This window comes from Erinaceus europaeus, chromosome 20 (assembly GCF_950295315.1).
Source record: "Erinaceus europaeus chromosome 20, mEriEur2.1, whole genome shotgun sequence".
Classification (NCBI taxonomy): Eukaryota; Metazoa; Chordata; class Mammalia; order Eulipotyphla; family Erinaceidae; genus Erinaceus; species Erinaceus europaeus.
This window is the reverse complement of record NC_080181.1, coordinates 8,433,874-8,460,477: the sequence shown is the minus strand read 5'-3', so window position 1 is coordinate 8,460,477 and position 26,604 is coordinate 8,433,874. Positions and strand designations below refer to the sequence as shown.

Sequence of the window (26,604 nt, the reverse complement as noted above, 5' to 3'; positions counted from 1 at the left end):
AAGGAAGAACATAGTTAAAAGAAAAGCTGCTGGATGAGAGAAGGGCAGTTCACATGTGGTGTGCAAATACTTCTGGCTTGAAGGACTCTGACAAGGCACCCATAGGCCAGACTCAAAATTCAGTAAATCTGTGAGTTCTTTTCATAGCAACATGAAATAATAATTTTAGGCTGATAATTTTGAATTATATTTATTTCATCTTTTTTTATAAAGAGAATTTACTGTGTTAAGTAAATTTTTTTATTATCTTTTATTCAGACATGGGCATCTGTTTGTAACATAGTCTTTATGCTATCTCCCCTGCTCTAAGCTGATAATTTTGTATGGCCCTCAGATGATGTTATAAATATACACATGTCCCTTGGCAGAGAAAGGCTACCCATCCGTCTGCCCTAGACTCTGGGCTGGCTGCCAGTAGTCATCTTCAGGGGTTGTCAGGTGTAGCTACACATTGTCTAGGTCCAGGGGAGATCCTTTGGGTATAGCCCCAGGAGAGGAATTGCTAGGTCATAAGTAGGCTCGTATCTAGCATTCTGATGTATCTCCAAACTGTTTTCCAAATAATTGGGCCAATTTATATTCCTCCCAGCAATGTAGGCAAGTTCCTTTTCCCTCACAGCCTCTCTAACAGTTGATGTTTCTGTCTTTTCTAACATACTCTCTCATAGGTGCAGAGTGGTCCCTCATTATTGTTTTTATTTGCATTTTCCTGATCATGGGGACTTTGAGGATCTTTTCGTGTTTGTTGGCCCTTTGGATCCTCTTCTTTGGAGAAGATTCTGCTTATATCCTCCCCCCATTTTTTAGTTTTTTTTTTAATGGGCTCTTTATGTATTTTGGTTGAGTCCTTTGATGTATGGCACATAAAGCTTTTGCTCCCACTGTGTGCGGAGTCTCTGTTTTAGTGCTTATTCCTTTGGCTGGAGCATGCACTTCTCCCCTAAATGTTTGACAATACAAGTAAAGAAAGAGGTACGATTCATAGGTCCTATTGAGCCCTATCAGTTTCTTGGAGATGGAGGCATGTTTGCAAGTGGGCAATGGAGTAGTTAGAGTTGAAGTTGGGTGCAGTAAATAGGTGTTTGAAAAGATGAGGTTGACATAGAGGGATAGTCTAGTTTCTTACCGAAGAGTGGAGATGTTTCTTTCTCAGTACTAGAGAAGTACTATGGAATAGTAGGACTCTATGCTTCGTCAGCTTCCAGATTTGGGCTTTATGTACGCCCAATTTATCACAGTTTTGCCTCAATTATGTCACTACAGCTCTGGTACTGAGAAAGAAGCATCTTCATTTGTATGTGGGTACCATCTCTTATCTCCTGCCCACCAGGGTTACTGCTCGTGCTTAGTGCCTGCACAACGAGTCTACAACTCCTGGTGGCCATTTTTCCTTTTATTTTTGAGTGAGGAGGGGGATGTAGACAGGGAGAGAGAAAAAGAGACAATTGTAGCACTGTTTTAGCACTTGCAAAGCTTCCTTCCTGCAGTTGAGGAAACGGACCTGGACCTGGGTGGGCCCTTGCACATTAAGTCAGGTGTGCACTCAGCTGTGTGTCACTGCCTCTTCCAGTCTTTTTCTTATATTGTCTTTGTAAAGGAAATCAAGAACTTTGGGAAGAAAACACATCTTGACCTAATAGATTTTTTTTTTTACCATTTTAAGAAATATTTACTTACTTATTCCCTTTTGATGCTCTTGTTGTTTTATTGTTGTAGTTATTATTGCTATTGTTATTGATGCCATCGTCGTTGGATAGGACAGAGAGAAATGGAGAGAAGAGGGGAAGATAGGGGGAGAGAAAGATAGACACCTACAGACCTGCTTCACTGCCTGTGAAGCGACCCCCCTGCAGGTGGGGAGCCGGGGGCTCAAACTGGGATCCTTGTGCTTTGCACCTCCTGTGCTTAACTCGCTGTGCTACCTCCTGACTCCCAGACCTAATAGTAGATTTTAGGATACCCTGTCAACTTCATGAGTGAGAGTTTAAGAAGTGAGTTTTTGTAGACCTTAAAAAAGTATCTTGTGGGGAGTCGGGCTGTAGCGCAGCGGGTTAAGCGCAGGTGGCGCAAAGCACAAGGACCGGCATAAGGTTCCTGGTTCAAACCCCGGCTCCCCACCTGCAGGGGAGTCGCTTCACAGGTGGTGAAGCAGGTCTGCAAGTGTCTATCTTTCTCTCCTCCTCTCTGTCTTCCCTTCCTCTCTCCATTTCTCTCTGTCCTATCCAACAGCTACAACAACGATAATAACTACAACAATAAAACAACAAGGGCAACAAAAAGGGAATAAATAAATAAAATAAATTTTAAAAAGTATCTTGTGGATGAATAGGGGATGATCTCACTCATGGGAAGAAGTTGAAAAACAAGATCAGAAGGGAAAATTCTAAACAGAACTCGAACTGGAGTTGGTGTATTGCACCAAAGTAAAAGACTCTGGGGTGGGGGTGGGGGAGGGTTCAGGTCCTGGAACATGATGGCAGAGCAGGACCTAGTGGGAGTTGTATTGTTATGTGGAAAACTGAGAAATGTTATGCATGTACAAACTATTGTATTTTACTGTCAACTGTAAACCATTAATCCCCCAATAAAGAAATAATAATAATGTATCTTGCTTGTGGTCTGTGGAGGGTCTTCTTACAGCAAAGTATGATGTTGAGTCTCTTCCAGTGTCATTTTTCCCTGATGTGCTTTTGTTAGTTTGTACATGAGAGATATCTTGCTTTTTAATCTTACCAGATATCTCACTTTAAAATTAAGGAATTTTTGTTCTCTAGTAGGAGAATAATAAAAAAAATCATAAGTTGTACTTTTTCATAGTTCTTACAGATATGTCTGAGTTTATTTTAGTAACATAATTGGTATCTATCATCTGTCTTTTTATTGTTGTTGTAGTTATTGTTGTTATTGATGTCGTCATTGTTAGATAGGACAGAGAGAAATGGAGAGAGGAAGAGAAGATAGAGGGGGAGAGAAAGATAGACACCTGCAGACCTGCTTCACCGCCTGTGAAGCGACTCCTTGCAGGTGGGGAGCCAGGGGCTCGAACCGGGATCCTTATACCAGTCCTTGCGCTTGGCGTCACATGCGCTTAACCCACTGCACTACCGCCCGACTCCCTATCTGTCTTGTTATCTTACCATTGGCTGCATAGAACAGAAGAGAAATGACTTTTGTTGAATTCCAAATTTTAAAAAATGACATTTAATAGAAATCTGGGGTAGGCATAATTAGTCTCATTCTGTCTTTAAAAAATTTGCAACAAGTAATGAAATGCCTTTTACTTCCTTAACAAAAGAATCTGTCTCCAAAGATATTTATTGTAAGGGGGTGGTAATGATTAGATGATTATGTTATAGTGGAACAGAGACTGAGAAAAAGACTATTGTCTTTCCACTTGAAGCTTCAGACAGATAGGCATTTCCACTGTGGATGCTGGAGAATGATTTATTGTTTACTTCTGATACAAACATCAATCAACAGTTTGTGGACCTGACAGTTTGCAAGTTAGGAAATTTCTTTTCTTCCTCATGTGTTATTTTATTGACATTATAAACACATTTCAAGGAAATCCAGCTTTTCTTGTTCTGAATAAATTCTTGCTCCCAGAGTGTAAATTCGCTTTCCTACATGAGGAAAATTAAGGAGTCCATTTGTAGCTTGCAAGGAGCTAACAGTGATTTGGGGTCTTGAGAGTGGCTTCCCCCTGGGTCTTTAATCACTTGGGCAACTCTCTCCTTCAGCTGCAGGCTGTGTTAGAGAGAGGAAGACAATTACTAAATTAAGTTGTTGGTATAAATCTCTGAATTTCCAACATCAACATGGCATATTCTCTCTCTTCCCTTCTAGACTGGGAACTCACTCATATGTGATCTCACCAGTCGTGGGATAACATTTTTAGTCCTATAGAGATAGAGAGACAAACAGGCCCTGAAGTTTCCCATGTGGTACTGAGACTTGTACTGGGGTTGTGTGCGTGGCAAGACATGTACCCCGCCTGGTGGGCTATTCTTGTCTTTTGAGAAAAACATAGCCAATTTAGGTCTCAAATGCATAGTTAATTTAGATATCTAATTACTCTGACCATAGAAATGGGGTATAATTGTGACTTTTTTTTCCAGATATCATAACTAGTGGTATCACTGATGACTATGATAGAAATTAGCAATTTCTTTGGACATGTAACTTCAAAAAAACTTCATTTTCCTGCTAGTGAATCTGAGATATAATAATTTTTCAAAAAATGCATTCTGACCACTTTCAAATATAAATCAATAAAATATCACCACTGTGTAAAATACAGTATGGATTTATAAGTATGGAACTAAAACTATGATCAGATCAACGTTTAACCTTTTGATAAGGTGTCCAGCCACTTTATGTGCTTTGTAAATCAACTCAGAGAAGGATCTTAAAAGCTTGAAATAGCAAAATTTATTATTTTGCTTTTCCAGAGTAACTAATAAAAGTGAATGTGAAGGTATATATCAAAAGGAAGCATGTATAAAACTTGTACCTTGACATATACAAGAAGTTATAAAGTAATTTATTATAGGTAATTCTTACTCTCTATGTCTCTCCCCGTCTCCAACTTCCTTGGTTCCTGTATCAAAACTTATGCCACAAAATTATTATGGATCTCCTAAAGACAGATTGGACTATGCATATCTTAAATAGCTTATTACATTGAATTATTAGTAGTAGGTTGTTTCTAGAATTCAAGCTCTTGCAAATATAGAATGTAAGATATTGGGAAGCAAGGGGTGTAGTCACACTCTTGTTCCTTAAATCAGATATGGTGTCTGATTCCCACAGGGTAATACATATATTGGTGACTAGCTAGCACTAAGGAAGTCTGGGTGCTTCAGGCCCCCATTTGGAGACCTCTGCAGCTCCAGAAAATAATTTTTAATATTCTTTGTCTGGTTACGATACTGTAGGTACCTTCATTGGCAATAATAAAATAATTATATATAAGCTGTTAACCATATCCTATAAGTTATTTTCTGTTATTTTAATGAAATAATGCTGTTGCTTCAGTGGTCAGATTATATAAGGCTACTAGAATTAAATAGTGCTGATGTTGCCCTTAGGTTTACTGTCAACACCCATGTTCAATGGGGAAGCACTTACAGAAGCCAGACCTTCCACCTTCTGCACCCCATAATGACCCATATGGGTCCATACTCTCAGAGAGATAAAGAATAGGAAAGCTATCAGGGGAGGAATGGGATATGGAGTTCTGGAATTATGGGAATTGTGTGGGAATTGTGTGGAATTGTACTCCTCTTATCGTATGGTCTTGTCAGTGTTTCCATTTTATAAATAAAAATTAAAAAAAAAAAAACCACTTGGCAATTCCATCCAGAAATTCTGCTGCTTATGTAACTAATGTATGGGTTAATATGTGTTGTGCTAATTATTTATATCCTTGCTTTGGGAATTCCAGTTAGGAGATTTACATATGTGTAAAAATAAAGACATTTTTTAGAACTCACAGAAGAGTGAATGATAGCCAATTATTGTCTTCTTCCTAGGCATCATATCATTAAAATTCTCTCTTGTGGCTATGAAATGTATGTATTTGTTTGGGTCAGTGCTTCATATTTATAAAGATGAATAGCAGAGAAAGAGATTTAAACCCAATGCAGTTTCTAGAAAGAATTTGAAAAGAAAATTATACTGTGCTGAGGACTTTTGCCCTTGTTTGTAGGCAGCTGTTTCTAAAATTCCTTTCTTACTCACATCCTTTCACCCGCCCCTTTTCCCAGTTACTATTTCCATTAGGTGACGAGATAAAACAGATGGCTAAGAAGTGTGGCAGAGTTAAATTCTCATGTGACCAAATATTGATGCCTTTGGTTAGAGATCCTCTAAAATATCCCCCCCAATAATTCATGTATGACGACACTTTTTGTGAAGATTGATTAGTTTTTAGTGTGAATAGATTTGAGGAGAAATTTGGAACATCAGGGTTTTCACTAATTATATCTACTGGCTTATTGGAAAAGTCATGATGTATTTTTGTTTTTCTATGGAAAAATGCATAGAAAAGTGACTTTTCCAATGACTGAATATGATTTTACTATCTAAGGACACAAGACATTAACAATAACATCTTTTCCTTCATAATTATCTGCACTTTAGGATTGTGAGGGAATGATGTGTTGATTATACTCTCCACACAGAAAAGCCAGTGGCAATGATTGACATATATTTCCAGTTCTGCAAAATATGTTTTAAACACACATTTATTCCATTCTGATTCACTCATAAAATGAATGAAATAGTCATGGCAAGAATTATTATGAGGGAGTCGGGCGGTGGCGCAGCGGGTTAAGCGCACGTGGTGCAAATCGCAGGGACCTGCGTAAGGATCCTAGTTTGAGCCCCCGGCTCCCCACCTCCAGGGGAATCGCTTCACAGGCGGTGAAGCAGGTCTGCAGGTGTCTGTCTTTCTCTCCCCCTCTCTGTCTTCCCCTCCTCTCTCCATTTCTCCCTGTCCTATCCAGCAGCGACGACATTAATAACCACAACAATGTTAAACAATAAGGGCAACAAAAGGGAAAATAAATAAATAAATATATAAAAAAGAATTATTATAAGTTCCACCTTAGGATGACAATGAAACTGAAGCTCAGAGAGGAAGAGTAATTTGCCCCATATTAGGAAGCTAGTAAGTAAACTCTTCATTTCATGCCCAGTTGTCCTATTTCAGATCCTGAACTCTTCTCGCCACGACATACCTCTCAACATGTGTATCAGTAACTCCTTTTACAACACTCAGTACTGTTTATTGTAGACCCTTTTCATTGCTTCTGTGCTCAGTGACATATACTGAAAGGTGGTTGGTAGGCATTTCATACTGGTTTTGTTCCCCTCTTTTATTTCTATGTCTGTCTGTCTATCGTGTGTGTGTGTGTGTGTGTGTGTGTGTGTGTGTGTGTGTGTGTGTGTGTGTGTGTGTATCTGTCTCTGTCTCTGCCAGAGCACTGCTCAGCTCTGGCTTATGGTGGGAGGATGGGGGATTGAACCTGGGACCCCAGTGCCTTAGGGATGAAAGTCTTTTTGAATTAACTATTATGCTATCTTTCTGCTCTTCCTGCTGGTTTTCTTGAATCTTAACTCCTTCATGAATTGTTTTGTTCCTTATTGTGCTACTAGGCCACACTATATAGACCTGTATAAAAAACTAACAGGGACCTTTCTTCATAAAAACCTGACTTGACGGGCCGGATGGTGGTGCACCTGGTTGAGTGCACATGTTGCAATGCGCAGGGACCCAGGTTCAAGCCCCCGACCCCCACCTGCCGGGGGAAAGCTTTGTGAGTGGTGAATCAGGGTTGTAGGTGTCTTTCTGTCTCTTTCCCTCTCTGTCTCCCCCTTCTTCTTTCTGACAGTCTCTATTCAATAAATAAGTAAAGGTAATACAAAATTAAAAAAAAAAATCCTGCCTTGAGTTTGCCAGTTCAGTCAGTTTTGTGTGTTCTAGGCTTCCATAGGCGAGGCAGCTATGAACAGTGAGAAAACCAGCACCATAGTTTAGGCTGCAAACTTTGGAGGAGTGTTTCATTTGATTTCTGAATGTGAAGAAAGTTAGGATTGCTGTAGAAGTACTTAAGGATGTATAGATACATATTTCTCTATATGAGGGTTGAGGAATATTTTTCTGCCATGGGCCATTTAGATATTTATAATGTCATTTATGGACTACACAAAATAATCAACTTAAAATTAGCACATAATGTTACTAGGAAGGAAGGTCTGGTTGCTGGGGCAGGGCCAGATTAAATGACTTGTATGGCCTGCAGGTCGGGTGTTACCCCTTCTGTCTATGAATTGTGTATAATTATGCATAACCATGCACACACTGTGTAAGTACATCTTTTATTAGATGCTGCTGCGAGGGGGCAACATGATAGAATATAGTGGAGTGATCTCAAGGTTAAAAATATTTGTTCATAATTAAATAAAAGAGAAAAAAAAGTCCTTTTTGTGTCATATAGCATTAGTGTTCTTCTGCCTGCATGTTTTTTTCTAGGAAGTTGTGTGATTATTCTGTGCCTCTAACTGAGGAAGGAAAGTACCACATCAACACTGATCACCTAGAAGTATATATGCCAAATATCAGTAGATAAATTTCGTATCCTGATTAGGTGATCACTGTTGACATTAGATCTCTAGGTTGAGCAGGACCCACCCCGGGGCTATCTTCTCAGATAAAAGAAGAGAGAGAGCAAGAAGGAAAGCACAAAAGCTTCTTCCATAGCAGGTGATGAGGAACAGACTTGAACCTGGATTTCACACACTGACAAAGCAGGAACACTATCCTGCAAAATGTTTTGAAGATTTTTTGCTTGTCTCAGCATCTGAGATTTTTAATGCATGTACTCAACCAGGTGTGCCACCACCCAGCCTCTTATCTGAGACTTTTAAACTTAAGGGGTTTTCAGCCACCAACTGGTTAAGCAAGATGCCCATGACAGCTTGGTTGATTGACATCAGAATGACAGGTTTGGTCATTTCCAATGGGCAATCATTGTGAAATGAGGATTTTTGTACAGACTGCCTGTCAACACATTTCTTACCTGATCATGCCATATTTGGAGCCACTCACAATCAGATGTTTGCTTTAATCTACTGAGAGTCAAAATTAACACAAGTTCTTAAATCCGGTTTAAAGAGCTATTTGGTTGTAGAGAGGAGCCAAGGCTTTATGCCCATTCATTAAGACTTCTTTTAAAAGTTAAATTGTTGACGAATTGTTCTTACTTTAGGAATAACTTTCTCAGTGTGAAAGATGCTTTTACACCCCATAGACAATATCAGATAAAGTCAGCTTTTACACCCCCTTGTGTTCCTGTGTTTTCATCTCCTTTCAGTATGTCACTTCTCTTGTTCAGTGTTCAACTTTACTTGAAACTATGATCTCCAGTCACCCTCATTCTCTGTCATTTATACATTATTGTTTAAGCTAGTGCACTTAGGGCTGACAGAACATCTTCTGTTGTATGTGCTAATTTAAAATTTTAAATGTCAGGCAGAAATATTACTTTCCTTATTTCCAAACTGTTGTTGGGAAATGTCTCACTGTAGTTCCAAGGTAATGGAAGAAATAGGGAATTCTCTGGGAATGCTGCAAGGGTGTATTAGTAGTCTAGAAATTATTTTCTGACATGATGGCCATTGCAATCCTGGAGAGTATTCATGAATTGAATAGCACTAATTAGTTTTTCCAGCTTCTAATTGACATCTTTGAGCTATAGGGCATGCCTGACAACAGGTCTAAATGTTAGATATAGTCAGTTTAGTTCAGTTTATCAATATATGGTTATTTCCTCATCAAAAAATTTTTTATTAGAACTATTGTATAACATATACCTGTGAACTACCTTATAGTTTTTATTTCATTCACTTTGGCCTTAAAATAGTCCTAGAAATAGTGATGCTATGAATTTCTCTTTTATATAGAAAATGAAGTTTGGAAAAAGTATTACTGTCTCTAATAATAACACCATCTTGCCAAGTCTTCATTCTTTTCCACCATAATCTTTGCTACCTTGGTGAAGATACAACAATGTATTTCAGTTTAGAGGGGCTGATTAAAAACTTGATGTTTAGAGATTTAGATAAGAGACTTAAATAGACTCAGACAGTTACCATCTGAGTGACTTTGGACAAGTTTGTTTTTTTAATATCTTGGCTGTCAGATTTCACATTATGAAATTGGTGATAATGCTTTTTTAAAAACAAGATTATTGTGAAGATTAAAGCAGTAGTTACATATGACAGGATGGGTCCAATGATTGATACTTGGACCTAAATTGTAAATGACTTTAAAACATTTTTCATATCCATTAAAGGGAAAAAAGAATTTACTTAGTTACATGAAGGAGTTTCTTAGTAATCACCACGGTGAAGTACATCACTAATGGGGCTTTTCTATGGGGGGAAAGCACAGAGGATGTTCATATATCCTTGTTCTGTTTGTGACTCCTTCTAGCTATGCAGCTGAGACAAAAAAAAAAAAATTGGCTTCTCTGAATCACCATTCTTTTTTCTGTAAAATGTGGATAGTGTTTCTGAGACTCATGAAGTTGTTACCGTTATCGGATGAGACTAAAGAAAAGAAAGTGATTTTGTAAACTGAGATATATCACAAACTGAAGGTGGTTTATTTTCCAGGGTTCGTTGAAGACATCAGAAATTGGCTTGACTAAGGACAAAGTAACTTTTTCAAAGAACATGTGTTTTCATCTTGTTAGTTCTATGATCTTATATCAGATTGAAATTTGATGACTTTTTTGGCTTAATTTTTGTTACTAGTAATTTTTCTGTGCTTTTCTATGCAAAAATGCATTATGACTTTTCCAACAGTCCGATATTTCAGTTTCACACTTTAAAGCATGTGTGGGTGTCTGCTCCTTCATCTTTGATAGCCACCATAGGTCTCAGTTCTCATAAAGTCTAAGAAACAGTTCAGTTACTTCATTGTTTATTTGCAAAACTGTTTGGTTTAGTTCAAATATGAATGAAACCATCCAGTAGTTGTCTTTCACCTTTTTACTTAATTACTTCATTTACCACATTAACCTCCATTTCCATCCATTTTGTTTTGATGACATATAATCTTTCTTTTATATTTACTTTATTTATCACATATGAAGCAGAATGATTTTCACATGAGACAGAAAGAAGGGACAACATAATTTTGGTACATGCAGTGATGGGGATTGAACCTGGAACCTCACACATACAAGCCTGGTGGTCTTTTGGATGAGATATTTTCCCAGCTGCTAACACACACACACACACACACACACACACACACACACACACACACACACACCACACATACACCACACACACACACACACACGTAGATATATACTTCCCCCCAGCCATTTTGTCAGTGGGTATTTAGATTGCTTCCATATTTTAGTTATTGTGAACAGTGTAGCTATGGACATACAGGTACACATAAGTCTTTTATGGATTACTTAGCAAAATATGTTCATAATAACAATAAACAGAAATCAGATGAGCTTGTATAGATGGTCAACTGTTACAGGTAGAATTCTGTATTATAATGCATCTCTACCTTTTATTTAATTTTTAAAAATATACCATTTTTTGTTTTCTGTAACTGTTTGGACCACCAATTTTGTTTAGCAAACCAATTTTATTAAAGGTATTAGTTAATTACCTTTTTGTTGTTTAAGAATTATTTATTTATTATTTATTTTATTATTAATTATTATTTTATTTATTAATTATTTATTTTAAGAATGCTAAACATTAAATGCTTTACTTCTAAAATCACCCTGAGAAGTAAGAACTTAGAAGGTTTTAAATGTTTTTCAAATAGGAAAATTGAAGCAGCACCCCCCTCCCCCCAAAAAAAAGGTTTCCCAGGTGAAAAATTCTGGCTAATTTTAGAAAAAGGCCAGCAGCATAGCTGGCTTTTAAATATAGATGTCCTGACTCAAAATGCCATATTTAATTTATAGGGTTTTTTAAATTGTTTTATGTAGTAAGTTCAGTTAGAGTCTGGAATAATGACTATTATGTCTAGATAGTTTTCGAGATCGGTGATTGCTTCAGTTACGTCTCTCTCAAAGTAGTAAATCCAGTTGTTGGAAGAAACTTATTTTGACTAGTTTTTTTTTTTTTTTTTTGCCTCCAAGGGTATCGCTGAGCCTTGGTGCCTGCACTACGAATCCATTGCTCTTGGAGGCCATTTTTTTCCATTTTTGTTGCCCTTGTTGTTGTTGTCGTTGTTGGATAGGACAGAGAGAAATCGAGAGAGGAGGAGAAGACAGAGAAGAGGAGAGAAAGATAGACACCTGCAGACCTGCTTCACCGCCTGTGAAGCGACTCCCCTGCAGGTGGGGGAGCTGGGGGCTCGAATCAGGATAAGGATCCTGGTCTTTGCACTTTGCGCCATTGCTGGGGCTCAGTGCCTACATTATGAATCCACTGCTCCTGGAGGACATTTTTCCTGTTTTGTTCCCCTTGTTCTTACCTTTGTTGTCATTATTTTTGTTGTCATTGGGTAGGACAGAGAGAAATTGAGAGAGGGTGGGATAGTGAGGAGGAGATAAAGACAGAAACTTGCAGACCTGCTTCACCCCTGAAGCGACCCCCCTGCAGGTAGGGAGCTGGGGGCTTGAATCGGGATCCTTATGCCAGTCCTTGTACTTCACACCATGTGTGCTTTACCCACTGCACTACCACCCAACCCCCAGGATCAAGTTTTTAAGGCAGGTAGGCATAATCCCTCCTGAGAATCTGAGATCAGGGTACTAAGGAAATATGAGGAAGGGAAAGAGAATATGAATTGCATGGTTTTTAGAGACCTGCTTTGTGAGTTTGGGTGATGATATTGGAAATTTGCCAGTCAAAATGCAACATAGATACACTGACCAGCCAGAGAGCAGGAAAGAGGTGAGCCAGAGGAAGTCAAGAAACTGAGGGAGGAAGAATGGAAGTATTATCTGAGAATAGCTGAGGGAGGAAGAATGGAAGTATTATCTGAGAATAGACTAACTTCTGACTGCATATTTCAGCCTACATGTTTGGTTGAAAGAACAAGAGCAAGCAGTAACTTAAATTCATGTGACTATTTACTTTTATATTGACATAAAACATACTTTATTATTGATATCTGTGTCCTCAGAGAAGAAATGTTGTATTTGCAAGGAGGGTTTCTGATCTCTCACGGCTGGATTCTTTTGGATTTTTTTTTTAAATTTTTAAAAATTATCTGTATTTATTGGATGAGACAGTCAGAAATTGAGAGGAAGGGGTAGACAGAGAGTGAGAGTAAAAGAGACAGAAAGACACCTGCAGCCCTGCTTCACCACTCGCAAAGCTTTCCCCCTGCAAGTGGGGACTGGGGGCTCTAACGAATGTGCGCTCAACCAGGTGTGCCACCACCTGGCCCCTCTTTTGGATTTTCTACATAGACTATCTTTGTCATCTGTAAAATAGTGACAACAATACCTTTACTCTTCCGATCTGTTACCTCATTTATTCCTTTTTTCTTGTCTGATTGCTATGACTAGTACTTCCAAAACTATGTTGAATAATAATGGTGATGTGGACAGCACTGTTTTGATTTATAAGAAAAACTTTCAGCTTCTCACTATTGATTATGAGGTTGACTCAGGGTTTGATGTATGTAGATTCAAGTCATTTGAGGAATTTTCAAGCAACCTTTTTAATGTTTTAATTATGAAGGAGTGCTGCATCTTGTCAAAACAGTTTTTCTGATCCTATTTTCAGTCATGTTTTTTTTTTTGTGTGTGTGAATGTGTTGGATTGTTTATTGGTTTTTTTGTGTTGGACTATTTGCACATCCTCTTGACCATGATGTATAGTCTTCTTATTGCTGCATCCAGTTTACTAGTGTTTATTCAGTATTCTCTCTTTGTTCACCAGGAATATTGGTCTATACTTTTCTTGTTGTCTGTCTACCTGCTTTTGACAATCAGATAATGCTGGCTTAATAGAAAGTGCTAAGCAGTACTACTGTGTCCTCAATTTTTTTGAAGAACTTGAAAAGTATAGGCAATAGCTTCTGCTTGAAGATTTTTTAAATTCACTTATAAAACTATCTAGTCCTGGACTTCTGTTAATGGGAAGACTTTTGTTTGTTGTTCCATTTTCTTTTATCTAAACTGTTTTATCCACGTTTTTTTTTTAGTTCCTTCCAGTTTAGTCTTGCGAAACTGGATATATCTAAGAGCTTATCTATGTTTTCTAGATTCTTAAGCGTGATGGCATATAGTTGTTATCAGAAGCCTCACATGATGCTTTGGATTTCTGTGGTATCCATCGTGATGAACTTTGGCTCTTTTCAATCAAATGGAGAAAATAACTACTCTGTTTCACTGGAAGGGTGGAAGAACAAATTGGGATGACATACATGTAATGTTCTTTAAAGAAGTTTCATTTAATTTATGAGCTGCTGGTGAGGGGGGAGAGCAGAGCACTACTTTGGCTTAAGCATGTAACATTTATAGTTGGGTTGGGCACTTTATAATTCACATTCTTTTTTTTATTGATTTAACAGTGATCAACAAGACTATAGGCTATGAGGGGTACAATTCCACACAATTCCTACCACCAGAGTTCTGTATCTCATCTCCTTCATTGGAAGCTTTCCTGTTCTTTATCCCTCTGGGAGCATGGACCCAGGATCATTATGGGGTGCAGAAGGTGGATTCTGTAATTGCTTCTCTGCTGGACATGGGTGTTGTCAAGTCAATCCATACTCCCAGCCATTTAATTTAATTTAATTTAATTTAATTTAATTTAAATTTATTTATAAAAAGGAAACATTGACAAAACCATAGGATAAGAGGGGTACAACTCCACACAGTTCCCACCACCAGAACTCCCATTTCCCCTTCCCTCCCCTGATAGCTTTCCTATTCTTTAACCCTCTGGGAGTATGGACCCACCCAAGGTCATTGTCGGGTGCAGAAGGTGGAAGGTCTGGCTTCTGTAATTGTTTCCCTGCTGAACTTGGGCATTGACAGGTCGATCCATACTGCCAGCGTGCCTCTCTTTTTTCCTAGTGGGGCAGGAGTCTGGAGAGGTGAGGTTCCAGGGTACATTGGTAAGGTCATCTGCCCAGTGAAGTCATGTTGGCATCATTGTAGCATCTGCAACTTGGTGACTGAAATAGCATTAAGATATAAAGCAGGACAAATTGTTTAATAATCAGGAATCTAAAGGTAAGACTATAGGAGATGAGATTTAGGGTCTCCATTTAGGAAAAGGCTAGTATTTCTATTTTAGGTAAATTCTAAAGGGCCTGTGACTTTACTAATTTTAGTCTGAGCCCGGCAGCAAACATACAGGTGGGATAAAGGTATAATTCACATTCTTGATGCATGTTATCTTGCATGCATAAGGCCCCTGCCTCTGGTAACCAAGAACCTCTTATGCCTGAGCGTGTTCTCTCAGCCCCAACTTATACTTCCCATGTATGTTTTTAATCTTTAAGGTAAATACATCTCCCTCCTAGTTTTGATGTGAAGGTGAAGGAGTAAAGGTTTGTGATGTGTGTAAAGCAGTTCTGTACTTTTAAGTACTGCCATCACATGAGATACTGTTCAGTCATGTACAGGGCAATTCAGAGTGCTGATAGAATTACATGGGAGAGAATGAAAAAAAAACAATTATATATATATACATATATATATATATATATATTACTCAAGCAATATGGCTCTTTATTTACCTAACAAATTAATATTTGATTACAAATCATTAGTGACAGTTAATAACTGCAACTCTGTTGAGTTTATCGGCTATATGTGCTCTCTCTCAGGTACTGACTTCTCTTGATAATTGAAAAAAGAAACTATTAGAATTCTCACTCATGCAAGTAAAGTTTATAGAAGATTGGTCTTAACCATCACGTTTACATTTTAAATAAGAAGACTTCAACCATGACTGTATATCAGAGGCAACTGGGTCTCTCAGATGAGTTCATTTGGGAAGTTTGGACTTGTTCAGCAACTGGCATTTCTTCACCAGATAGTTCTCAAGTCAGAACAGAGTTAAAAACTGCCAATTTAGAGCATTAGTTAATTAAATGTACATCTTTCCTTTCTAGTTTCTGACATTGACATATATTCTCACATTTAAGTAAATAAAATGACATGACTGTTAATGGATTATTTTTCTGTATGAGTACCGCATGCTAACCAACTGCCCACTGGAGCTCCAGATTTTCTTTTATGGAATGCTTGTTTTCACAAATTCTGCAGATTGTGTGTGTTATAGGGGAGACTTTGTTTTAAAGTATTTGTAGTTTTTATTTGTTTATAGCTGATAATGTGCTGTATACATAAAAAAAGAATAAAAAAATCACGAGTTGTGAAAGGTGAGAAAGACTTTTAGCATCTGGTAGAAAGAGAGCACTCATTGAAGCCAGTCCTAACTCGCACAGGCTCATTCACTTACTAGATGTATGATCTTGGAGTATTTACTTAGCCCACCTAAGCACATCAATACTTTTATCTCTGTAAAACGAGATGAACAGAGGCATCCTTCTTTGACAACTGTGTTTCATGCTTCACACACACACACACACACACACACACACACACACACACACACACTCTGTAAAACGAGATGAACAGAGGCATCCTTCTTTGACAACTATGCTTCATGCTTCACACACACACACACACACTCTGTAAAACGAGATGAACAGAGGCATCCTTCTTTGACAACTGTGTTTCATGCTTCACACACACACACACACACACACACACACACACACACACACACCCTGTAACTTACTACCTCCTGCTCTATTTCTGCACCATCTGGTGCGGATATCCAGAGCAGGGACTGTGTGGGAGCTTCTGAAGGGCTGTCTGAGTTCGCAGAGCCAGTTGCTGGGAACTGGTTCCTCCCACTCCTCAGGGATCATTTCTCTGACTCTGTTGGGACTGTTTCATTGCTGGCTGTTTGGATCTCATGACCTTTCATGATATAACATTTAGTTTGGGGGGAGAGGGGTCAGTCTCTGCTGCTATTAATGAGACTAGAGAAGAAGATGGCTTCTTGTTGTCTCATGGTAAAGGCTTTGGGGTTTCTTCTGTTTGAGCCCCAGACAATATGCATACAAGACACAGATGGCTGTCTTTTCTTTCCAATTATCTTCTCTCCATTGTTTCTTTGTGTGGAGTAGGGGCAGGAGGAGGGAGCCACTGTCTGCATCTCAGTTTAGAGAAAGTAGAGCAAAGTCACAGGCCTCTTTAATATTCTTTTCATGATTGTAGCATTAGATTTTGTACCCTCCCCTATTCGTGCTTTTCAGGTCCTTTGGCATATGGCCGTAAAATTATTAGGCCATTCCACTCACCTGCTTTGTATCTCTTATCAGTTGTAAGGCATAATGCTTGGGTCACTCTATTTTATTTATTTAGCCACAAGGGCTATCACTGAGGCTCCATGCCAACACAATGAATCCACAGCTCCCAATGACCATTTTTTTCCTTTAAATTAAAAAATATATATATTTGATAGGTTAGAGAGAAATTGAGAGGGGAGGGGAGACAGAGAGGGTAAGAGACAGAGACACTGGCAGTACTTACTTCACTGTAAAGCTACCCCCCTGCACATGGGGGGCAGGAGCTCACACTGGATCCCTACCACCTGACCCCCTTAAATACTTTTTTCTAAGTCATCTTTATAATTTCCTTTTTAAAGGACAGACATAGATAAGAAAAGTAGGATACTGACCCATGGAAAGTTGGGTGGACATGTTTAGTAGGAGGCAAATACAGAGTTGTTCTTGTAATGAAGAGAACAGTATACCTGACTGCAACATCCTTACTTTCCCCACCAATCTACATGGTGTTGATCACTGGCATATATGGATGAATCATTAAGGATCCAGTAACTCTTAAAGTAGAAGTTACTTGTGGAAGGCTGTGGCCAGTATGTGGGTCTTCTTCTTTTAATTCACTTCAATGAGACCTTGAAATTACATGAAGAGGTTTCTTACTGAGTAGGTCTCAAGTTGGGCAGTCAGGTAGACTCGGAAGATTTGGGTTGAATTCATGGGGAGATGACATTGTATTCTGCTGAAGATGTTTGGAGGTGAAACCCTTAGAATGTATCCTTAGGGACCTGGCAGTTGCGTACTTGGCTAAGCACTCATATTACGAAGCACAAGGACTTGGGTTCAAGCCCCCATTCCCCACGTTAACGGGGGATGCTTCACAAGCAGTGAAGCAGGTTTGCAGGTATCTCTCTTTCTCTCCCTCTCTCCGTCTCACCTTCCTCTCTCAGTTTCATCATCATCATTGTAATAATAATTGTAATAATAATAATGAGCTCCAGCAATAACCTGGTGGGGAGAAGAAAAAAAAAAACCCTCTAGCTTAGACAGTTTGCTGAGTATAAGTCAGTATATTATTCCTTTACCAGAGTTGAAGCTCTTTTGAATGTGTCCAGGGGACGTTTTCATTTTAATGTACTTGAAACAATAAATTTATCTCTTACTAGGGATAGAGGGGCACCAAAGGAAGAATTGTTTTAAAAACCTGACTCCTACAAACATACATTTTTTATTAGTGATTTAATAATGATTGACAAGATTGTAGGATAAGAGGAGTATAGTTCCACACAGTTCTCACCATCAAAGTTCCTCCACCCTCCCCCTCCATTGGAAACTTCCCTATTATCCTTCTGGAAGTATGGACCAAAATTCTTTATGGGGTACAGAAGGTGGAAGGCCTGGCTTCTGTAATTGCTCCTCCTCTGGACATGGTTGTTGGTAGGTCAGTCCATACCCCCAGCCTGTTTCTATCTTTCCCTAGAGAGGCAGGGCTCTGGAGAGGTGGGGTTCCAGGACACATTGGTGAGGTCATCTGCCCAGGGAAGTCAGGATACTATCATGGTAGCACCTGCAACTTGGTGGTTGAAAGATGGTAAAGCAAATTGTTTAATAATTAAGAACCTAAAGGTAAGAATAGAGCAGATGGAACTAAGGGTATTCATGTGAGAAGAAGCTAGGAAGTCTATTTTAGGTGTATTCCAAGGGACCTTTACTAATTTTACTAATTAAAATAACTAATTTTACTAATTTTTGTCTGAGCACCACAGCTAACATGCAGGTGGGCTAAAAGTATTGTCTGGGAAGATAATGTCATAGTTGAGAATAGAAGTAGAAAGCTGGATCAGGGCAGAGAGTAGCTTCCAAATATGAGGAAAGTATATAAATACTGGCGTTTTAATGACTAAGAAATTCCTACCAGAGGGAAAAAAGTACTTTTATACAAAGGAGGTCATTCTGGCCCTATGTAATCTGGTTTTTGCTTTCTGTTCCACGTTTTGTGACCAGAGGTTATTGGGAGGATAATTCTCCTGTGAATATTCACTGCTTTTAGGGCATATTGCCAAAGAGAAAGTATATTGGCTTAGAAACTTTTAGGTCAGGACAAGAGACCCAGATCCCCAGGGTACTGAGCCAGTGACTGGTAATGACTTGGTTAGGTTGCTGTGGCTGAATTTTTAAAGTACACTCTCATGTTCATCAGATCTACCATGTGTACTTTGTCCTCTGAAGTTTTCAACAGCTCCATTTTCCCTTTCCACCCCCCTCCTTCCTTCTCTCCTTCACTCCCTCCCTCTCCCTCTCCTTCCCTGCTTCCCTTCTGTCTCCTCCTCCAAGTATACATATTGCTGGGGCCCAGTGCCTGCACAGTGAATCTGCTACTCCCGCTGGCTATTTCTTTTTTTTAAACCTCTAGGGTCATTGCTGTGGTTTAGTGCCTGCACTACGAATCCACTGCTCCTGGAGACTAATTTTTTCCCCTTCTGTTGCCCTTGTTGTTTATCACTGTTATTACTGTTATTGTTGTTATTGCTGTCATCGTTGGATAGGACAGAGATAAATGGAGAGAGGAGGAAAAGACAGAGCAGGAGAGAAAGACAGACACCTGCAGACCTGCTTCACCACTTGTGAAGTGACCCTCCTGCAGGTGGGGAGCCGGGGGCTCGAACTGGGATCCTTACCCCTGTCCTTGCACTTCACACCAGGTGTGCTTAACCCTCTGTGTTACCGCCCAGCCCCCCCCCCTTTTTAAATTTGATAGGATAGAGAGAAACTGAGAGGAGAAGGGAGACAGAGAGAGAGAGACACCCGCAGCAACTGTTTCACCACTTATGAAGCTCTCTCCCTGCAGGTAGGGAATGAGGGCTTGAGCCCAGGTGCTTGCACATGGTAATGTGTTTGCTCAACAGGGTACACCACTGCCCACCCCCCAAATGAGGTTTCTTTCTTTGGTACTCTGTTTATTCTGCTCAAGCCCCTCTCTGATTAATAGATACATCCGTGCTGGTTTGACATCTCATCTTCTTCACGTCGTTTAAATGAAAAACAGCCTCTCAGAGAATTTGTCTCCTACTTCTTCCTTTGAACACTTGGAGGCTAATTTCTTCTAAAATTAATTTCTGAATTGGCTTGGTTATAGTAAAGACTGTCTTTGAGGCTTAGATTTGCTCACTGATAGCATTATCCTAAATGGTAGAGTTGACTTGGTCTCAGTGGACACACTTGGTTTGAGTAAAACTCACTTTCCTCTAGATGTCTGTTTATTTTGCTGTTGCTAGGCTTCACTGCTCTGGGTTGGCTTTTTAAAACAGAGAGAGTCACAGACAAAGGGAGAGAAGGAAAGATACCACCACACCAAAGCTTCCCTCTTATTGTGGTGACATGGTTGAACCTAGGTTGCATAGATGGTGAAATAGGGTCCTTGTCTATTTGAGCTAACTTCTCCCCCCCCTCTCCCCCCGCTTTTAAAACATATCAATTCCTAAGGGGAAGTTGGGACTTGGAAGAGTTCTAGGTAGGGAGCCCCTCTTCATAATGAGGTGAACATGGAAGTCATTCAGGTGAGCCTTGCCAATAACCTCCTGTAGTTTCCTTTAAGATACACATCTGTGTCTTTAAATTTATACATATATATTTATACATATATATTTATATTTATACAGTCACTTTGAAGGATTAGAAATGAGAAACTGATGTTTTTTTTGTTTATTTTATTTTATTTTATTTATTTATTCCCTTTTGTTGCCCTAGTTTTTTATTATTGTTGTCATCGCTGTTGGATAGGACAGAGAGAAATGGAGAGAGGAGGGGAAGACAGAGAGGAGGAGAGAAAGACAGACACCTGCAGACCTGCTTCACCACCTGTGAAGCGACTCCCCTGCAGGTGGGGAGCCGGGGTTCGAACTGGGACCTTATGCCGGTCCTTGTGCTTTGCGCCACCTGCGCTTAACCCGCTGCGCTACAGCCCGACTCCCAAAACTGATGTTTTTATTAACATCCTTAGGTACGTACTGTGCTACATCCTTTCTTACATAAAAATTATGCCATAACTTTTCCAACCATCCACCACAGTACCAAACTATCATTATTGCTCTCATCATTGTATTTGTCGCATGCTTACAATGCATCCGTGTATTGATAAGCCATCAATATCTTTTACTTAATTGACCACAGGTTTTCATTGTTTTAAAAATTCATTTTCTAGCCACTGAGAATTGGTTCTCATCAGAATTTGTTAAAATCTTCTGTTCGTTGAGTATGATGTTGGCTATAGCTTTGTTGTATATGGACTCCACTGTCTTGAGGAATTTCCCAGGTAGGGTTTATAGTCAACATTTATACACCTTTCCCATTTTTTTGGAGCTACTCTCTTCCCTGATCCAGCTTTTTGGTCCTTTTGCCAGCCATGACATCATCTCCCCAGGCAATAACTTGGATCCACCTGCATATCAGACATCAGGCTCAGAAAAAAAACAAAACCACATTATTGTAGTCATGGGCCCTTTGGAATATAACTAAAACAGACCTACTAACTATCTACAAAACGGAGAACCCCAAATCTTCATCTGCACTATTCCAGCCTTTAGGTTCATGATTAGTCAACAATTTGTTTGGCTTTATATGTTAACTCCTCTTTTAGCCACCAGGATCCAGATGCTACCATGATGCCAACTCCACTTCCCTGGGCAGACGACCCCACCAATGTGTCCTGGAACCTCACTTCCCCAGAGCCCCACCCCACTAGGGAAGGAGAGAGACAGGCAGGGAGTATGGATCGACCTGTCAACGCACGCCCATGTTCAGTGGGGAAGCAATTACAGAAGCCAGACCTTCCACCTTCTGCACCCCATAAAGTCCCTGGGTCCATGCTCCCAAAGGGAGAAAGAACAGGAAAGCTATGAAAGGAAAGCTCTCACCTGAGTGATGAAGCTGAAGGGTTGTCATTCCACACCTGAACTTACTGCACACAGTCTGAAGTGAAGCATGCTGAGGTGGTACTCATTGCATTGATTAGATTGGGATCGGCAGATGCAATATTATTTGGTATGAATTAAGAGAAGCATGCAGGAAAGTGTGCCCACCCTAAGGTTCCAGGAACTAGGAAGTGCTGTCATATTTGAAGCTGGGAGATACTGGGTAGTTGCTGACTTCCTCATACTAGGTCCCATAAGGGAAAATGCATGGCAAAACGCATAATGGGTTAATGATGCAAAACAGAAATTCTTACAAGATAGCCTGGAACTGCATATGAACCTGTGATGCTTAGGATGGAAATACCACTGACTTGCTGATAATGTATTCTTCTTCTTTAGCCTCAGACAATACAACAGACTTTCAAGAGGACATTGCAATATTATGAGCACCAAGTTATTGGGTAAGTAAACATGAATTTTGGTTGTGATTGGGGACAAATGACAGTTCCTAAAGCATAGCTATTGAGCTCATGCTTTCTGCTTGTGTCAGCCTTGCTTCACAGAGGTTATACTCTCAGTGTGGCCCCGTAGAGCTACCTCCTTGGGTTTATTAGTATTTTTATTTTTTTAATTCCCTTTTTTTTTGTGTTGTTAACTTTTTAAATTTTTTATTAATGATTTAACATTTATTTAAAAAGTTATAAGATGGGTGTAATTCCCCACCTTTCCCACCTGCTGTTAACTTTTTTATTCTATTATTTACTTATTTATTCCCTTTTGTTGCCCTTGTTTTATTGTTGTAGTTATTATTGTTGTTATTGATGTTGGTGTTCTTGGATAGGACAGAGAGAAATGGAGAGAGGAGGAGAAGAGAAAGACACCTGCAGACCTGCTTCACCACTTGTGAAGTGATTCTCCTGCAGGTGGGGAGCTGGGTGCTCGAACTGGGATCCTTAAGCCAATCTTTGCGCTTTGTGCCACGTGCGCTTAACCCGCTGCACTACTGTCCAACTCCCAACTTTTTTATTCTCATGTACTAAAATTTTATGATTTTGCCATAGTGACAAGATTTTTTGGTAACAAGTGGAATTTAGAATCCTCCAGTGAAATTTATTCAAAATCACTGTATGCTTATTAACATTCAGTGAGAGATAATTCATTTCAGTAAAGTCCATGCTACAGATCTCTCTTACTGCCCCCCCCCATTATTTGATTGTGGTTGTGATGTGGTTTAAGATAAGACTAGATGTCCCTTGAGAAGAATTTAAGGCCTCACCAGCACAGAGAACTCTTAAATATCTTTATTTCTATTTCTTTTGTAAAGTACAATGATATAGTAACATAAAGTATTAGCTGTCATATGTAATTTTAATAAAATATTTTGTAGTAAAAATATAGATAAGCTATGTACCTTTGACTTTGGCAGAGAGCATTTTGCAAATAACAACAGCTTGAACTCACTTTTTGATGTGATATAGCTGTTCATATTCACTGTCATTAGAGGCTATATATTTTTTTCATACTTAATCTTTAAATTTTTTATTAGTGATTTAGTAGTGGTCTACAAGATTATAAGGTGGTAGAGGTACTCTTTCATACCACTCCCACCTCTAAAGTTTCATGCCCTTTCCTCCACCTTCTACCCAACGATAACCACCATATTTCTCCCAATATCTTAGAGACTGCTTGATTACTCTCCCCCAATTCATATGTTTCAACCCCCATATTCACATGTAATTCATAATAGTGAAATGCCTGTCAATAGTGTATATATTTTAATTCACTTTGTTAATTTTATCTATGGTGGTGATTTATCATTGTAAAGTATTAAGACAAATTTAAGAGCCAAGAATTAAATCTTGGTGCTTCTTGAAATGCTGTTGGGAATGATTTAACATTATGGCTAATAGTCATTGCTATGGGGCTCAAGAATGTATTTGTTTTAGGGTATAATGTGCTTCCCCTAGCCCTCACAAAACAGAAGGGAAGAAAACAGTGAAAAAATAATTCAGTATCTACTTCAGTACTGTATAATTTAGGTGCTTGAGGAATGTGCTGTCATTTCAAGAGAAATTTCTTAGAAACATTGTCATATCAATCCTCAATATAGTGTTGGGCGGCTAGGTGTGGTGTACTTGGTTGAGTGCACATGTTACTATTTGCAAGGACTTGAGTTTGAGCCCCTGCTCCCCACCTGCAGGGGAGCATGCATGAGCAGTGAAGCAGGTCTGCAGGTGTCTGTCTTTCTCTAGTCTACTCTATCTACCCCTCCTCTCTCAAATTTTCTCTGTTCTATCTAATAAAATGGAATAGAATAGGATAGAGGACTGCTGGGAGCAATGGATTTGTTGTGCAGGCACTAATACCCAGTGGTAACCCTGGTGGCAATAAGAAAGAATAGTGTTAGAAAAAACATACTGTTTAAACTTATGAAATTACTTTTAATTTGACGCCCTTAGTGATTTCAAGCAGTTTGTTCTAACAAGGATAAAGAGTATCAAGTTGATCTCTCCCCACATATTTAAAAATAAAAATCATTCTTACTGCATTTACTGCTTTGAAAGTATAGTGTATGGATTGAATTAGTATGCTTAGAACAGTCTTGTATGTGGTAAGCATATGTAGTGCTTACTGTTTGCTCTTATATTTACTCTCATTGTTATTATTTTTATGACAATACCAATAATCAAAAGTCAAATATTTTCTGAAACCATAAATGCTCTGTTTTGAAATAAAATTATAACTGATAAAATAGTTTCATTTGTGAACTAAGTTTTTTCTTCAGGGCAAATCATAGTGTAATCTTGTAACTGTGATCAAAGTACATAGCTGTGTTATCATAATCAGCATAAAATACTCCCCCCATTAGTATGTTAGAATTCTCTCATCTAAATAACTGCCTGAACCCTCCTCTTAGTTCCATCTATGTATAGATAGCCTATGTATAGATAGATTGTGCTGTTAACTGCCTACGTGGTCTTTTCTTAATTCTGTTTAGAACTGTAGACACAATAAGCAGACTGGGAATGCAATCCCAATGTAAGGAAATGTCCTGATCTATGATTGATTTCAAATAGGCATATTGGCATATTTTCATTGAAGTGTTGGCTGACTGCTAAGGACATGAAGTACCTTTGCTCACCGTCTTTATTTGTATGCACGCTGATGAAGACAGAAAGGGCAAGTTGGCAGAATATCATCACACTGTCTTTCTTGGTGTTGTCTTTCCTAGTCCTTTAGTCCTGGCTTTCCTGTGTAGTTCCTCTTTTGCTTTTTAGATTTCCTCTTCTGTTTTCAGTGTTTTACTTTCCCCCCCTTACTTAAGAAGGAAAGCATCTGTTGTCACTAACACTTAGATTAAAATGCCATCTCACCTATGTGTTACTCCTCTTAAAAGGATATAATTTAAGACAGTTTATCTCTGTGAAAAGAAATGTGTTTTTACAACTAAAAGAAATTTCAGGTAACTGAGAATACAGGCTATCAAGTGTTATTTGACTTGTTTCTGAGGAGGTGAGCATGGGAAGGAGATACTTTCCCCCTGAAATTTGGCTTTACTTAAAGTTTGGCTTGATGTAACTCACTTTTAGTTGTCCTAGGTTTGGTGATGAATCAGGATAGATGACAGAGGATATGAGCTACCCTTTTATGTCTTTTTTTTTAAAAGACATTTATTTTATTAGATTTATTATTTATTTATTGGATAGAGACAGAGACTGAAAGGGGAGGAGGTGGTAGAGAGGGAAAGAGAAATAGAGACATGTGAGCATTGCTTACCCACTTGTAAAGCTTTCCTTTGCAGATGGGGACTAGGGACTTAAACCTTTTGTACTGTAATATGTGTGTGTATGTGTGTGTGTGTGTGTGTGTGTGTGTGTGTGTGTGCGTGTGCGCATGTGCGCATGCTTATCCAAGTATGCCACCACCCAGCCCCTCTTTCCCCCTTCCTTCCTCCCTCCCTTCCTTTCTTTCATCTTTTTTTTTTTTTTTTTTTTACCAGAGCACTGCTCAGCTCTGACTTACAGTGGTGTGTGTGTGTGTGTGTGTGTGTGTGTGTGTGGTGTGTGGTGTGTGGTGGTGGAGGGAGACAAAGACACTGAACCTGGGTCTTTGGAGCCTCAGGCTTAACCATTATGCTATCTACCCCCACCCACCTTTTCTTTTATTTCTTAAATCAATGGCCACCCACTGCTCTTCCCATCGTTCCTTCCTTCTATAAAAGTCTACTCTCGAATCTGCTTTATTTGTAAGAGCTCCAGTACTGAATAGTTCTGCTCCTTGATAAATTTCTACTTTGGTATGCCATAGACACTCACAGAGGCTGTTTTAGCCTCTAACACCCAGATTTGAATGCAAGGAGCTGTAGTTTCAAGGAACACAGACAGAAGTGGGAGATTCATCTCTGTTGTTTTGGAGTCACAAACCCACTCCACTGGAATCCCTTCTGGAATGCCCATCTTATCCTATTCTTCATCTATTTGTTCATAGAGATCATTCATGTTAGAAAAATGAGTGTAACCTAAACTGTCCATGCAGTGTGATAACTCTTCAACTCCACTTTACATCATCTTTTGCCTAGAGATTGCAATATAGCTTTCTGGCTTCTGTTCCTGTCCATCAATATTGTTTGCACCACAGCAATCTGCTTTTAAAAATCAAATCATGCTACTTTCTTATTTTATGTGGATGTTTCTCAAATGTTAATGTGTACCAGAGCCATAGGACATGCTCTTCCTCTACCTCCACTTTTACCTTCACCTTTTCTCCCTCTCTTTCTCCTGTCCCTCCTCCTCCTTTTCCTTTTGGCACTGGTGTTTTGCCTCT

General features: G+C 39.1%; 1 protein-coding gene across 1 annotated transcript in view; it reads left to right on the top strand.

Annotated features, from left to right (window-relative positions):
- The window catches only part of GUCY1A2 (guanylate cyclase 1 soluble subunit alpha 2), a 204,435-nt gene that overhangs the window by 13,067 nt on the left and 164,764 nt on the right, over positions 1 to 26,604 (top strand). The window contains exon 2 of the mRNA XM_007520679.3: positions 22,180 to 22,241. Within this exon, the coding sequence (XP_007520741.2) occupies positions 22,180 to 22,241 (62 nt within the window). The remainder of the gene's footprint in view (positions 1 to 22,179; positions 22,242 to 26,604) is intronic.